This window comes from Leucopleurus acutus (genome assembly GCF_964270905.1).
Source record: "Leucopleurus acutus genome assembly, chromosome: 4".
Taxonomy (NCBI): domain Eukaryota; kingdom Metazoa; phylum Chordata; class Mammalia; order Artiodactyla; family Delphinidae; genus Leucopleurus; species Leucopleurus acutus.
The window spans coordinates 132,437,230-132,453,153 of record NC_139146.1 but is presented as its reverse complement, the minus strand read 5'-3'; the positions used below and the strand labels follow the sequence as shown (position 1 = coordinate 132,453,153).

The window sequence follows — 15,924 nt, the reverse complement described above, 5'->3', positions numbered from 1 at the left end:
GGGAGGGGATATAGGTATCCATATAACTGATTCACTTTACTGTACCGCAGAAACTCACACAAAATTGTAAAGCAATTATACTCCAATAATAATAAAAAACAAGTCAATAAATAAAATATACCACCAGACAACCCAAGACACTGGCACTACGTAACTTCAGAAAAATCTCTCACCCTCCTCAAGTACAGTAGCTTGTTTCAAAAGCACAGAGAAGCAGGCTGCTGCTGATCTGTCATGGAAAAGACCATCTTCCCTGGGCTTCTCCGTTCCCCTTTGAAAGCCAACCTCTTCAGAGCACTCCAAACGATTCATCCCGAGACGCACATTTCTCTCACCCTTCGTCTTTTTCCCTTCACAGCTCAATTCTAATGGGGCTCTAACCACTTTTCTGACCCACGGAGAAATTACAGGAAAGAGGGAGAGAGAGAGAGGGATTATTTTGGGGTTGGCTTTTTCAGGCGCAAGCCTCGGAGAAGGTCCACACATTCCTTCCTTGCTGGGAGATAGAACTTGGCTGAATTTGGAATTTCTTAAAAACAGAAGCAAGAGTACCTAAGCCTTAGTCACTTAAGAACTCGAGGGAGCTTCAGTGGTAGAAGTTTTTTAACAAGAAGGGAAGGGAAGGCTGGAAACAATATCCTTTTTAGGCACACAGAATCTGCTGCATTTACTATAACTCTGGGTCAGTCTGTGAAAAACAGAGTGGCTAAAGGCCTCATGCTGATTTCAGACCGTGGGCGTGTATCACTGTACATTTTATAAAATTAGCTACAGTGCAGCTTCTGTGTATGTGTGTGTGTGTGTCTGTGTGTGTGTGTGTACACAGGCAGTGAGGCTGACTTTTATAAAATAAACAACGATATGCACCCATGCAGCTAAAGATTAGTATCAAGCCAGTCTGATTTTAATTTACGAAACTACCTTGTAGCTACAGTGATTCTATCCCAAGGTGGGTCCTTGGGGAATGATAAAGCCGTCTGAGAGGCCCCTGCTTCAGCACCTAGACATATATACTATTCTCTAATATCATAAAAATGTAATGTACAGATGGAGGATAGAAATACAAAACTTGCTCCTAAACAGAAGGGGGAAAACAGCTAGAAACTTCAGCCCATGAAATCTCTTACCTATTTCTAAGGTTTGTGCTTTGCACATTAGTTTCTTATAAAATATGACGAAAGACATTTCAGCTACCATAAACCATAAAGCATTTTGTACACATGGCCCTAGATGGTATGCATTACTGAGCTACACCTAGAAAGTAGGAAATAGAAAAGAGCCCATCAGAAACAGGACACAGCATCTTCCCTGACAATCTGCATCTCTAAAATGTGATTCTAGAGTGCCTTTACTGAGGCCAAAGCAGTAACGAAATCTGATGGATAAAAAACCAAAAAACAAAAACCCCCCACATGTCTTCCCATCACTAGGCCTGGTCTGGATTTCTTTCAGATAAGAGGAAACTCAAAATCTACTCCTTCACCACAAAGCTCATGGTCTTGTAAAAACCTTCTGCTAGAAAGCCTTTCACGCCCCCAAAAGTCCTATTTTGTAGGTCACACTCTCATTATCTTGTTCTGCGATCAGTCTGATTAAATTATAGAAAATTACTAACACATCACTCAGAATAGAGAGATGAGCTCCAGCCTGTTGTGTTTGTTTTTCGGTCCTCCTGTCCTAATACTCCAGCAGATATTTAAAAAGGAAGCGTGGAGGAGAGACGAGGCAACTTCAAACGAGGAAAGCGAAAGGATATATTAACCTCCTCCCAGGACTAAGCTGCCCTCAGCTTTCACAGAGGGCATTGCTGACCAGTCACGGAAACCAAGAGAGCTTTTTCCACTCTGACAATCTGGGCTCCACCATCATTTCCTTCGCACCTTACCATCTTTTGAATCCAAAGACACCACTTTGCACGAAGTGACCAGGGTTAGTGCTACCGGATGAGTTTTTCTCTTCGGGGAAACGAAGTCATTCAGACACAATCTGAACTACTGGGATTACTAAATAAACTGCTTTACCTACACACTTCGAATCTGGTCTTTCCTACAAGGACATCTTGACATTAATTAATTAATCCTTGTATTGTAAACCAACTTGTGACCCCAGGAGAAGCCTGCCTGGTTACTCCATCAGTACAACAAGATCCCTTGGCTGTTTCCACAGCCTTTTTGTCCATCTAATTTTATAAGCCTCGCGAGATCAAGACTTTCCACACCTCCCTAGGAACTCTCCTAACAGGCCATTCAAAGACTCTGGAAACTCAAATGCACAGCAAGCTCTAACACTGGCCGAAAGCTGTCCAATTTCTACTTCCCCAACGTGATTTATTAACACCTGGTGCAGGAGACTCGTCAGTTCACACCAGCTGTGTCATCCCCAGAGCGAGATGGCAACACGTAGACAAATTAAAAATCAATTTTTTTATTACAAACTATTTTGCAGCATTAGAAGGAAGGCGATTTTGAGCTATCTTCCTTATTTTAACAGCAAAGCTCAGTGGACCCTACTTACTGTATTAGGAATACATGGATTTCTTTCAGGAGAACAGATAGACACTTCTGCCCAGCAGCAAGCTTTGTGGTACCCCAGAACCATCCGAAGTGAAATACTTTTCTATTTCAGATTTTAAAAACTTTCCCATGGTTCCTGTCCTAGTCAGGAGGTACTGTCTGGTCACTGAAAAACTTTAATAAAAATAAGTAAGGGAAAGGGTTCAATCTTCTACCTTCTGTCTTTCAATAGACATAGAAAGACCCATAAAAATATAAAAATAAGGGATCCTGTCGCTTTTCAGTCATCTTGTTTCCCAATTTTACTAGAAAGCAAGAAAGAATTTTTAAAGTTTTGTTCATGACGAACACAATAACCTGTTCTGGTCTTGACCCGCAACTGAGTAAACAGTGAGAATACTGGAATAACAAAACAACTGTTTTATGAACTTTTCCTTTGTGCTCCCCCTCGGGAATAGGCATCGGGCAGCTTTCCAATGATAAACAGAAGCGAATCTAAACTCATACCCGTTTAGGGGTAAGTTGAAGCTAATGAGGAAATCTTAAAAGTGCTGATGGTACCGACGGTCAAAGGTTTTACAGATGCAGCAAACACACCCCTTTCCCTCTCCAGTCTGTGATCCCAAATGGAACGATGTTCACAAAGGGCCGAGCCCCGGGCCTGGCAAACAGTCACCGTATCAGTTTCCCTCTCTTCCTCTTTCTCAGGCTGACAAACATTTTTAAACTCTGCAGTTCGGGATTCTGCTAAAGATAAGCACATCGTATAGCTCCAAGGACCTCTAGGACATTTTTTTGGAACATGGTATCGGACCCTGTTAGTGGAAAGAACTTTTGTAAAAGAGCCATCAATTGCAGCAGAGTCGTATTTAAATCCCAAAATGATAATTACTGCTCTAGGCCAAGAAATAAAGGCTTTAGTTCGAATAATAATTTTGAAATCCACTTCTCAAAAATAGTTTAGGTTTAACACCCTTGGTTGGGGGTCACCTCCGAAAGCTAGCGCAGCTCGCCTTTTTGATTGGCAGCCAGTAGGATCACCATTCAATTCTATAGGACAGTCCATTTGTTTTTCTGCATATGTATGAGGCCCACATAACAAAAACAAACACACACACACTTACTTCAGAGGCCCAGGAGGAAAGGACTGTGTAGAATTTTAAATCAGAAATCTAACGCTTAGGTTAGTAGTGTCAGGTTAAAGGCTCGCCCATCCCCAAAGCTAATTCGGTTCTGAACAGTCCCATGGGTGTCTAGTTGAACAGAAGGAGCTAGGAAACCTTAGCAGAACGAAGCCCAGCCTGGGGAATTGCTGGGACTCCGTGCCAGGGGCTGAGGCTCACCCCAGACTTGGTATCAGATAATACCAAGTGCTAGTCTGGATTTCCAGGACTAATCTACTGGAGGGTGGAACTTCCAGGTTCCCTGGTGTCTGTGCTATAGGGTGGGAGGACTGTGGGCTTTGGAGGTTCCCCACTGTGGCTGGCTAGTATCATATTTAATAACACATAGAGTTTATTAGTAGCAATGGTTTATGGGGGGAGGCGTACACAGGCAAGGGGGGGAACCTAAGAGGAAGTGGAAAGCATCCTAAATTTTCTAGAGATGCAGTTATCACAAGTTTCTTTTCTTGTATTCTAATTTGAACTTCTTAAATGGTTCTCTAAATTCTAAAAACGTTACATCAATAGTGGCTCTTAAGTACTTGTGTTTACTCAGAAGGCTTTTTGGTTTCAAAAGCAATGCTCCCCATCTCATTCCCCCTCCCACCTTTCCCACCCTGAAACCCACTCAAATCACTCCTTTCTTTTATGGAGAAATGTTAAGTCGGCCCCTATATAACTTCTTAAAAACTCAGGATGACAGTCTATCAGAGCAATCAACTCCCAACTCTCTATATTTTAACTTTGATACAAAACGATTCTCCAGGGAAAGAAAAATCCGGCTGCCCCCCCAAACCGCACACAAATAAACAAACAAATAAACAAAGAACTTAGCATTAAAACTGGAATTTAGGGCTACAATTATATTCTACATTAAATACAAATTAACACTAATTTGACCAAAGTCCACCCCACTGCAAGTTCTTTCAAGACTCACTCAGCACTTAGCAAGCCTTGGGTTACTATGTCTGAAGTGCAAAATACACCATTTGCCCAGAAATTGCTCTTAGCTCAAATGCAAACTGCTCACAAAACATGTGTAAACTATGCTTAAAACAGGCAGCACACATCCACAAAAATCCATTCAAACCAAAGGTAAGTGGAGAAAGCTTCACAAATTTGGCTTCTCTTTAAAAACCGGAGGGACTTTTACGGTGTTTCCAAAAGGTTATTGCTTTTTACTTCAGTAAAAGTGGCTTTATGTGACTGAGAGAAGGAGTTGATTTTTTCTTTCTCTCTTTTTTTTTTTTTTTTTTAACTTGAGTGGATAACAGTATTCAATTAGAGAACAGGGTGGGAGAGACCACTCTCAAAATATAACTTAATCACCAGGCCCCAGCGCACTGGAGAGGCCCACCAAAACACACGAGCTAAAATGGAGCCTGAATTTCCTCTCAGACGGAGAGGGTAGTCGCACGAGGTCAGGGTCAAGGTCAGCAGCAGGGCAGGCTGCAGCTGCCCGACTGCACTACCCACAACGGGAGGGAAGGCGTTCCATCTCCGTCACAACCAAGCAGATAAATCCCTTCTCCCCTCCTACCCTCCCTCTCACCCCGCCAAGATTTTTTTTTAAGAAGAAAGGAAAATGACCAAATAACCTCACCGCCCTGGTTTTCGCACACAAGCTCATCAGCGCCCAAAGTTGCCATCTAAGGGCAAGTTCGCAGAGAACACTGAAGCCCATTTTGTCCGAGCAGGGCAAGCCTCCCCCGACGCCCCCCCAGGATTCCTGCCTCCTCTCCCTGCCCCCAAACGCCCCCGAAAAGAGCTGGGAACTGCGGCCGGCCGGCCATGTGCACGCACACACTTCCACCAACTGCTGCGAGTTTTCTGTGAATCGCAGCGCGGAGCCTCCCAACTCGCCCTCCCCGACTCCGCCGCCTTCTCCTTCCTCGCACAAAATTTCCCTACACACCCAGGCGCCTGCGAATGATTTTATGTGCATATATATTACATATGTGATATTATCCTCAGAACCTCTAGCGGGCAGGCGAAGAAAGGACTGCACAGGGGCATTTTTTTTTTTTTTTTTAAAGGAAGGGGAAAAAAAGCACAACCCAAGCCCTGTGCGTCGACTCCTGCGTACCGGGAAGGGGAAAGAAAGAGGAATGTTTGCGGAGCGGGCTGCCTGCGAGTGCCCTTGCTCGCCACTTCGGCCGCGGCCCGGGTGACACGGAGGCACGGGGGCGCCCGGCCCGAGCCACCCGCGCCCCCTGCCCGTCCCCCGGGCAGGCACCGCCGCGGAGATTTCGCGAGGGGGAGATCGATCGCGCTGCCTGTCTGCAGCGGAAACGCACACGCTCACACACAACCCCAGCCCGAGACACCATAACCTTAACCCTTCCCCCACCCTCCGTGAACTTCAGGTGACCGACCACGTCGGCCTGACACCCGGGCGGGCGGGCGCTCCGGCTCCGCTCCCGCCCCCAGCCCGGGTTTTGCAGGATCGGGCTCCAGGCAGCGCCAAACCGCCGGGAGAGAGGAGCAGTGCGGGGGGAGAGAAGAGAAATTGACCCTCCGTCTCCCCCGACCCCTCCCTCCGGCGCCTCCGGCGTCCCCTCCTCCCCGTCACCCCGCCCCACGCCTTCTCCCCTGCCCCCTCCTCCCTGCATTCAAGGAGCCGGGCGGCCCCGGGGGATATTTTTAGTTGCTTCTTTCTCCTTCACTTTTAGCTTTAGCAGCATCTCGGAACACTCAAAGCGGAGAAAGATTGGGGGGGGGGGGTGTGAGCTGGAGAGGGAGTGGGGGAAAAGTTAAGAGTCTCGCAAAGAAAAGCCGGAGGGAGGGCGGAGAGGGACCAGGGGCGCGGGTGGAGGAGGGGAAGGGGACCGGGCCGTGCCGGCGGTGTGTGTCTCCAGTTGGTGTGTGGCTGCAGCCGGGGAGGGCTGTGATGCACTTTAGTCCTGGACTCTGCTCAGGCTCGCCGGGGAGGGGGGTCTGAGAGCCCGAGTCTCGCCCGGCTCCGTCTGCTCCGACTGACCCCGCATTTTATTGCGGCCAGGAGCCCTGCTCCTCCCTCCCCTCGGCTCTGCAGGGACCTCGCGCGCCGCGAGCCGCCCTGCCTCCTGCCTCCGCCTCGGCGCAGCTCCCGCACCCCACATCCGCCCGCCGCTGCCGGGCCTCGCCCCCAGCCCGGCCGCCCCGCGCCCCCGCGCCCCGGCGCGCCCCCTCGCCCCGGGAGCAGCCGCCCGGCGGCGCGTGTGTACCCGTGTGTTTGTGTGCGGTGCCCCCACACCCTCCCAGCCGCTCCCGCCTCGCCCGCCCCCGACTCCCCTCCTCCGCCGCCGCCTCCTCCACCTCCGCCTCCTGCTCCTGCCGCCGCCGCTGCCGCCGGCGGCTCCGGGCCCGACCAGCCCCGGCGCAACCTTTAGCCGGAGACGGACCTCTCCCTGGATCCCGTACTCGGCAGGCGGCCGCGCGCCCTCGCCCCGACACCCCCAAACGCCATGTCACGGCCCCCAGCCCTCCGCGCGCCCCGACCCCCGCACCCTCAGGCACCGGGATCCGCAAGGAATTTCTTGTTTAAAAAGATTCCAACCTCTCCCACCTCCCCTCCACCCCCGATTAAAAAAACCCCGGCATCCACACTACTCCCCTCCTCCCTTCTTTTGCCCCCTCCCCCCAGCAACCCGGAGTGAGGAGGGGGAGGGGGAGGGAAAAGGGAAAAAAGCCCGATCTCAAGGAAAAAAAAGGGGGGGGGGGTGAGAGAAAGAAAGAAAAAGAGAGAGAGAATAGAAAGGGCACGGGGCTGATCATCACCAACATGGCTGCCTCAGCATAGACCTAAACGAGGAGTAACCCGGGCTGTGTCTTTGTCAGTTTCACCTCTGTAACCCTAAACTAATGCAGAAAACAACGGAGGAGGCTGCGGAGGGGAAAGAGGAGAGGGAGGGCGAGAAAATGGCACGAGAGGAGGTGGAGAAGGGATGACTTACGTGAGGGAAGGCGCTTGGGCTGCTCCTGCTTCCTCCTGGGCATTTTCCCCCTTTTCTCACATTCTCCTCCTTGGTTAATGTGAGATCAAATAAACCCCCGTGGGGGCAGAGAGGCAGACACTGGCAGGAGCGGGGAGGTAGTTGGGGGGCGCGCGGGCGGGCAGGGGGAAACCCCTTCTCTCCGGTGTGTGCAATGGGTTGAAGCTTGTTTCCTGGAGCCAGAAGAGGGGTTTTCTTCTTTTCTTTCCTTTCTTTTTTTTTTTCCTTTTTTTTTTTAATTTTTTGGTCGTGCACCTGGCTTGTCCCCGAGCGTAATATTCTTCAATGGAAACGGATCTAATAGGTGTGAGTGTGTGTGTGTCCTATGCTCGCGTGTGTGATGGGAGGTATAAATAAATGAGTGCCGGTGCGTCGGTGTCTATGGCCGCGCTCTGTGTCTCCGAGCCCCTAACACTAATGTCGGGATCAAAGGGCAGCGGCGGCGGCAGCACAGCTCACAGCTCGCTCTCTTGCTCTCTCGCTCTCTCTCTCTCTCTCTCTCGCTCTCTTTCTCGCTCTCTCTCTCCTCTCGCGCTCTCTCTCTCTCTCTCTCTCTCTCTGTCACACACACACACACACACACACAGAGGCACAGACTGAAGGAAAGAGCGAGATCTAGACACACACACACACACATACACACACACACACACACACACACACACACACACACACACACACACACACACACACACACACAGCAAAGAGGAAGGTGCCCTAAGGCTCCCAGGGCGGACTCAGGCTGGGATTTGCAACCGCTCTGTCTGGAAAGAATGGGGGGCGCGCGTGCGGGGGTGGGATGGACTTCTTCAAATTTATCCCGCTATTCGCCAGATCTAGGGGGAAAAAAAGTTTTTCCCACTCTTGAAACAACGATTATTTCATTATTCTTACTGATTTTTCGAGAGAAAATAGGTTTCTCTCGTAACTTTCTTTTGTTGATTAAACTACATAAATTCTTCAGGGTTTTGGCACTCAGAGAATTACTCTCTCACACATTCACCTTAAGTCTGTGGAGGTGACAGTCTTCCACGCACTCTCCAAAAACATTACAATAAAAATAACAAAAATAAAAATTAAAAAATAACATATGGTGACATCAATAACTAGGTTGATGGAATAAGTGCCCCGTTTTGGAGTGCCCAGTGGAGTTAAAACTGGAAAAGGCTGCCTAAATGAAAATTACAGCTCCTTGACAAAGGGGGAAAAATAAGATTAGGTCACCCCTGATGGTCGATTTAACTGCTACATGATACTCCTACGGCAATCTTGACTTCTGAAATTTACTTTTTTCCCTGCTTTAATGCAGGTATGTGAAGCTTACCCTGAAGCAATTCCAGTTTGCATTGTGAGTTCAGTATAGCAGTTTTCATTAACTGATACATACTTTCATTACTTTACAAATCACACATCTTTCTTCAAAGAGAGACATAAAGGGGAAAAATAGAAAAGGACGGGTCTCACTCCAGCACAAAAGGTACTTGGTGAAAGAGGACTGTTCTCTTTGTGACTTGCAGTCATTTGGATAAAAGTTCACTCGGAGGTTGTTAATGATTTAAACTCCAAAACCTGCTACTATAATTGAAGTAAAAACCAGTCTGAAGAAGAGTTGTTTCATAAAACTCTCTTTGTAAGAGAAAACTTTGAACTTAGCCGAATACATTATATGTCATGAGTCAGATGTAGCTAAAAAATAAAAAAGGTGCATTATTTAACTACATCTTCCCTTTTTAGCTTTTTCAGACCTCTGACTCATCATCTTATTATGTTAAATATTTTCTTAGAAATTTTAAAATAGACTTTTTCATCAAAGAAGGTGGAGGCACGGCAAAGACACAGAACATTAAAATGACACTCCGTACGCTTACACGGGTAGCTAATGCCTCTTTGAGGTTCTGACTGAATTATCACACCTGGAGTGGTGTTCAAGACAGTCATGGGGGTTAAATCCCTACACACCCCCTTCAAAAATAACAATAAGCTTTCGCATTGCACACTTTCATTGGAGAAGCTTAAAGAGTGTTATATCTCCCAAAAGATGTTTTTCATTGATAGTGAAATCTCAGGGTGAAACCCTCTGTGCCACTCCCCGGAAGGATCTAGCTTCCCAGTGACAGGTAATGCTATCTGACGCAGGTTTTGAAACACCTGCTTGAATTCAATCTAAAACCAAACAGAGAGCAGTCAAGTTTGAAATGGAGCATCACGCTTAAACCAACTCTTCCTTGAAAATTGGCTTAAGTTAACTGGTAGTTAAGTTTCCCCGAGTTCTAATTTGAAATAGAACTACTTCCAACTCAGATCAAACTCAACTGGTGGCATGATTTTGACTACTGTCAGTAGCATTGGACGTGAAATTAGTGTATGAATGATAAATCAGAGCCTACCATTCTAAACAGAGTCATTGCCCTGAGTGTGTAGCATCTTTAAACCTAACACAAGGTCAACAGAACGGCCACAACACTTCACCATCGCTCCCTCAGAGCCTTTAGCTGGGATATGGAGAACTATTACTCTGCACAGATATACCACTACCTTTTCCTGAGTTGCTGACTCTTTCCAGTGCTTAGTACACTATAATTGAAAACACACTTTAAGACTTTCTTCGAAGTAGAGTACATTTCCTGCAACCTTTTAAAGGCATGCAGGCAAATGCTGTCGATGTTTAATTATACAGGTGTTCTATCAACAGCCAAAAGCATTTTTAATTGAATTTGTTCATACCTCTACGTCTTTCCAAAAATTATTTGAAGTAGTACACAACAAGAGAAAATGGAAATAAGGACAGAACAACTTCTGTTTCAATCTCAGCTTGGTATCTCTCTCTGCTACAAAGCACTCTTCGAGGGCACTGGCATCTCACCCTCGATGCCTAGAAGTTTAGGGAACACAAGCTAATTTTAATGCTAGACTAACCTAAAATATTAGGAAGATAAATAGCTGGAGGTTGCTACAATGGATTTCAAAATCGAGTGGATAAATGATTTGGGGAATGCGTGCCATTTGGATGCACGTACCCATGAACTTGGATTACTGTTGACCGTAGTCATTATTGTGGAATATTCTATTTGATTCACCCCCATGGCCCAAGCTTTTGAAAGCATATTTTATCTTAATAATTATAGTACTCTCTCCACTTCCATCTCCGTCACCTCTCAAATGTAAGATTAAGATAGATTTTCTCAAAATTATATATTCTAAGACCATGTGTCATAAACCCTCACTCTCACAGGATTAATTCTATCCTTTCCCAAGTACTACTAAGGGTGGTAAACAGGGGAGCCCCGCCCCCCCTAGAATCGTGTGGGCTCTAGAGGGGTCCTTGAGGTCAAAGTCTTTTCAAAATATTATTTGCTCTTTTATCTGTGTTGACACTGCACTGATGATTAAAAGCAATGGGAATAAAATGGTGGCAACTTAGCAGCTCAGATCAAGGCAATGACACCAAAAAAAAGTATTAGTAGTCATTCTCATCTTCGCTTAAAGAAAGAAAGATTCATTTAAGGATGTCCTTGATGGAGCAGTAAAAATTATTAATTTTATTAAATCTCTACCCTTGAGTGCAAGACTTTTAAATATTCTTCGTGACAAAATGTTAGGTACATAGAAAGTACTTCTGCTGCATACTGAAGTACTTCGTTATCTTAAGGAAAATCTCTCGTGAGATGGTTTGATATAGCTGCTTTTTCCATGGAATATTATTTTTACTTGAAAGAAAGACTGACACGCAAACTATGATTATTCAGACTTGGGTATTTCTCCAAAAATGAATGAAGTGAGCCTGGAACTTCCAAGAAAACAATTGGTGGTATTTTTTGGCAATGATAATATTTGTAGTTAGAAGTGAAAATTAGAATTTTAGATAACTTGTATCCATCACTTGTGACTTTAACAGCGTCCTGATACTTACATATGTTTCTGATGAGATTCATAGTGACATTAATGAATGTGACTTTTTGATATTGTGCTGACGTTTTGGAAGAACTATGGAGCTCAATATTTTCCAAATGACCAATACATGATGTTACAAAATCATGCTGTAGTAAAGATCTACTTAAAGTACGAGATAAACCAGTGGATTTTAATGTAAGAGTGTAAAAAGTCATTGACGTGGTTTTAAATTCCACACTGTCAGTAACTTTTAAGAAATTAGCACTCACCAAGTTTTGGTTGTATGTCAAAGAAAAATATCTACAATTATCTGAAAAGGCTACTAAAATGTTCCTCCCTTCTTCCAGCTACACATCTGTGTGAGGCTTGATTTTCTTTCTGTATGTCTTTAACCAAAGCAACACATCACAACAGATGGAAAGCAGAAACAGGTATAAGAATCCAGCTTGTCTTCTAGTAAGCCAGACATCGTAGAGGTTTGCAGAAATGTAACCCAATGCCACTCTTTTCACTAAAGTTTTTGTTTTGAAAAATATAATTATTTTTCATAAAAATGTGTTAACTTGTATTCATTATTGTTATTTATATAGGAATTAATAAATAAATATTTTAGAAATTCCACAGTTGTAAGGTGTAATGCAGTAAACATCAAGTCGTAACCCACATAAACAAAAGTTCTTTGGGGACGTCAATAATTTTAAGAGTATAAGGAGTCCTGATTCCAAAAAGCTTGAGAACCACACTGCCCTAGAAATAAAGAGAAAAAAGAACTTCTATGGGTGTTTTACTAGTCTCGAAATCCAATTGTAAATATTGGTACACTTCTCAAAAAATGAAGCCCACTTATCTCCAGGAACGGAGAGTTGGTTTTGTGTGTCCCAAGATTGGCTTCTCTGATGAGATTCCTTATGAGATGCAGAGAGGATGTATTATTCAGGGTTCTTCAGAGAAATAAATATTATTCATTCATTTATTTACTTATTTACTATAAGGATTGGCTCATCAGGGTATAGAGGCCAAGAAGTCCCATGACCTGCCAACTGTCAGACAGAGGACCAGGAAAGCCAAGAGTGTAGTTCAGTCCAAGTCAAAAGGCCTGAGAACTGGGGGCGGCTAATGATGTAAGTCCTGGTCTGAGTCCAAAAGCCCCAAAACCAGGAGCTCCAGTGTCCAAGGTCAGGAGAAGAGGAGAGCTCAAGGAGAGAGAGTGAATTTGCCCTTCCTCCACCTTTTCTATTCGGGCCCACTGTGGATTAGACAATGCCCACCTTCACTGGTGAGAACAATCTTCTCTACTCAGCCCATAGATTCAGATGCTCATCTCTTCTAGAAACACCCTTACAAACACACCCAGAAATAACACCAGCTATCTGGGCATCCCTTAGCCCAGTCATATTGACACATAAAATGAACTGTCACAGAGGGCAAGTAGGATGTTCACCACGTGCTGTTGGTACAGGCTGTCCAGCCACGTGGAGAGGCTAGCTCCTCTGACCAGAGGGCCCAACCCTCTTCTGACCTCAGACCCCTTAGAACAATAAGACCAGCTCTCTCTCTTTCCCGGGGCCTGAGCTATTAGCCTCGAGAGTTAAAACAGGGACGCTCTTAACCCCCAAAGCCCTCCACATCTGACATTTTAAATAATGAGTGCCTGTCCCAAGGCAGAGATATGGGTCTGCCATCTCTCCTGGCCTGGACCTCATGTGTTGTAAATCAGTATCTGGTGACGATGACCAGCCATCATGTACGGAGAGGGGGAGGCTTTTGCTGTCATCTGTACATGTGTTCTTAGGAGGCCAGGGCCTGGCTGGGATCTGCAAGTTTTTTCACAACTTGGATTAACCATGATTTCAAAAGTTGCGGATGGACAAGCTTGTGACCTGACAGAGAACCTGGCAGAGGTAACGTTTCTGGGCATTTTGGAGGTCTTCCATCCAAACTCTTGTGCTTGGGATCTTTCCCTTAAATTTCTCCCCCATAGCTCTTCATCTCAACACCATCTCGGAGTACAGGTGGTATTTAGATTTGGTAAGTTCCTGATCTCCAATCTCTATGATCTATGTTTCCCTCACCTTCCTGTCAGCTGTAATGATTGGATCACTCAGTCCCTCCTTATTTATTCCAAACTCGAACCCCAACTGAGTCTTAAGCTCCTGTCTCCCAAGCCTCATTTGCTGGTATTCTTAACATCTCTATCAGTGTAGCTTCCCTGGGCCTTGTTTTTTTATCTACATGGATGAAAAACTCCCCTAAGCGGCAGCTCCCACTTTCATGCATTTTTCCAACTGATTTTGTCTGGTCTCTTAATGTACTTCTTTGCTGCCTGACTCAGTCACCCTCTGACCTGCCTCAAATCATACTGCTCTCTTCTTGCAAGACCCCTCATGCCTTGTGGCTTCTCTCACGGCCCCTCTCTGGCTCTGATTCAGTGTCTCTACAATGTCTGTCTTTCCCTTTCTTGATTCTGCTCCCCATCTTCTTCTCCCACTATGGGACACCCACCCGGGGCATCTTGGTAAGGTTGTTTATCCAACTCACAGGTCAAGCAACTCCCTCTTTAGGTTATAGCGCTGTGTGGCTACAAGAATTACCAAAACCAGAATGATAACAACACCCCCCGATTCATGACTACTGGTGATCAGCAAATAAAATAGGAACAGAAACCTATCAGAAAGCTTTCTGTGGATTTCCCTATACTCTTTCCTCCATGATTCCTATCTCTGTGGTCTGTAGTCACACCAATCTGCCTCCATCCATTTTTTTTTTCCAGATTTTATGTAGTTAGATATCTTATGAGAGGAAAGACCAAGTTACCCTGAGCTCCAACTGTGTCTTCATGGTTATTGAGCAGTTGGCTATGCCTTTTCATTGGATTACAAGTCCTTTCATATAAAACAGCAAATGATAATGTCATGGGAATTAGCTATTGTATGCTCCCCCTCTTACATCACTTAATCTTGTACTTTAATATTTTTAATAAAGAGGGAAAAATAGAGCTTCAAATTAGAATCACAGAACTTTATGGTCAGAAGGTACCTTGCAGATCACTTAGTTTAGTCCTGGTATTTCACAGACGAAGAACTAGAAGGACTGAAACGTTGGGTGATTCTTCTAGCTGAGTTCTCACTAGTGACTGCTATTCCAGAAAATTAGAGCTCAAACGTAGGATAATGTGAAGGTATATTTGTGCATCCTATTGGATTTAAGTAAACCTACCAGAACTTAGAAGCATTTGATTTAGCAACATACAAAATGAGAGAACTGAGTGCCTTTAAATATTGGACCTGGAAAACTCAGCATAGGTTTGATATTATTTTACTAGCTTCTGGAAGGTTCTTTTAAATATGAATAGAGGGTAGTTATGGGGACTACAAGAAACTTTTTTAAATTACAAAGAAAAATTCACAAATCGTAGAGATAGACTCCATTGAGAATATACTGTTGATAAAAAATTGGAAATCTTCAAAATAAAAGCAGAGGATAAGAAGTATTACACTTCTAAGCAGAAACATTGCAGACATTTCAAAATCAAATGTTTATACCTTCATGAAAAGAGTGCTTATGAAGCCCAACTTCAGATCCCATTCCAATGTTAGCCCGTGGTACACTTGGCCTTGGCTAATTGTTTTACAGAAGTCTTTCAGTGAGGGTCATAGGTATCTTGGAAGGAGGTCAGTGTACCAGTGCAAATCTATTACCCTAAAAGCAGAAACCATGAGTCACCAACCCAGCACCCTAACGGCAGGTCAAAGGGTCGCTTTCACATTGGAAGAACAGGTTCTCTTACAGCAGCAGCTTCTGAAACCTCATCCTCCCTCCACGTTGCATTCAAGGACAATGGGGAAAGTGGAACTTCAGGACCAGAAAAATACCTACTAATTGCTCAAAACAACAGGAAGAAACAGAAAGCCTAAACCACAATACACACACTTGTCCTGGCATCTGAAGCTCAACTGGTTCAGCAAGTGTCCTCTCAGTAAACAGACTCTGGTGAATGGATTAACAAGTTCGTGTGGAGTTACACTCTGACGGAGGAGCTGCACCGGGACATTGTATTGTGGGAAAGCCAGGGACTCAGGGAACTGGCTGCCATACAGCTCCTGGCAAAGATGTCCTGAAAAACAGACTACAGGCATCGCAGGAATTACTGAATTTCCAAAGGTCATGCCTCTAGAAATTTGCACCCCTGGAGGTGCAAGCTCTGTTTGTGCCAGGTTGTTTGAGAGAAAGGTTAGGTTGTTGATGGCTTTTTTTTTTTAACAGATTCCAACTCCTTGGAGAATTTGCTTCTTTGTAGGGTGTCCATGAGAAGATTTACTGTGCATTTTGCATAGTGTAAATGTTCTGTCCAGCAGTATTTCTGTCTGAGATCAACACAGTGAC

At 45.1% G+C, this 15,924-nt stretch overlaps 1 protein-coding gene across 1 annotated transcript in view; it reads right to left on the bottom strand.

Moving 5' to 3' along the window:
- The window catches only part of ZNF827 (zinc finger protein 827), a gene marked incomplete at its 3' end in the record, with an annotated part of 177,475 nt that extends 169,350 nt beyond the window's left edge, over positions 1 to 8,125 (bottom strand). The window contains exon 1 of the mRNA XM_082837562.1: positions 7,612 to 8,125. Coding sequence (XP_082693688.1) covers positions 7,612 to 7,654 — 43 coding nt within the window. The 5' untranslated portion in view covers positions 7,655 to 8,125. The remainder of the gene's footprint in view (positions 1 to 7,611) is intronic.
- Between the last annotated feature and the right edge of the window lie 7,799 nt (positions 8,126 to 15,924).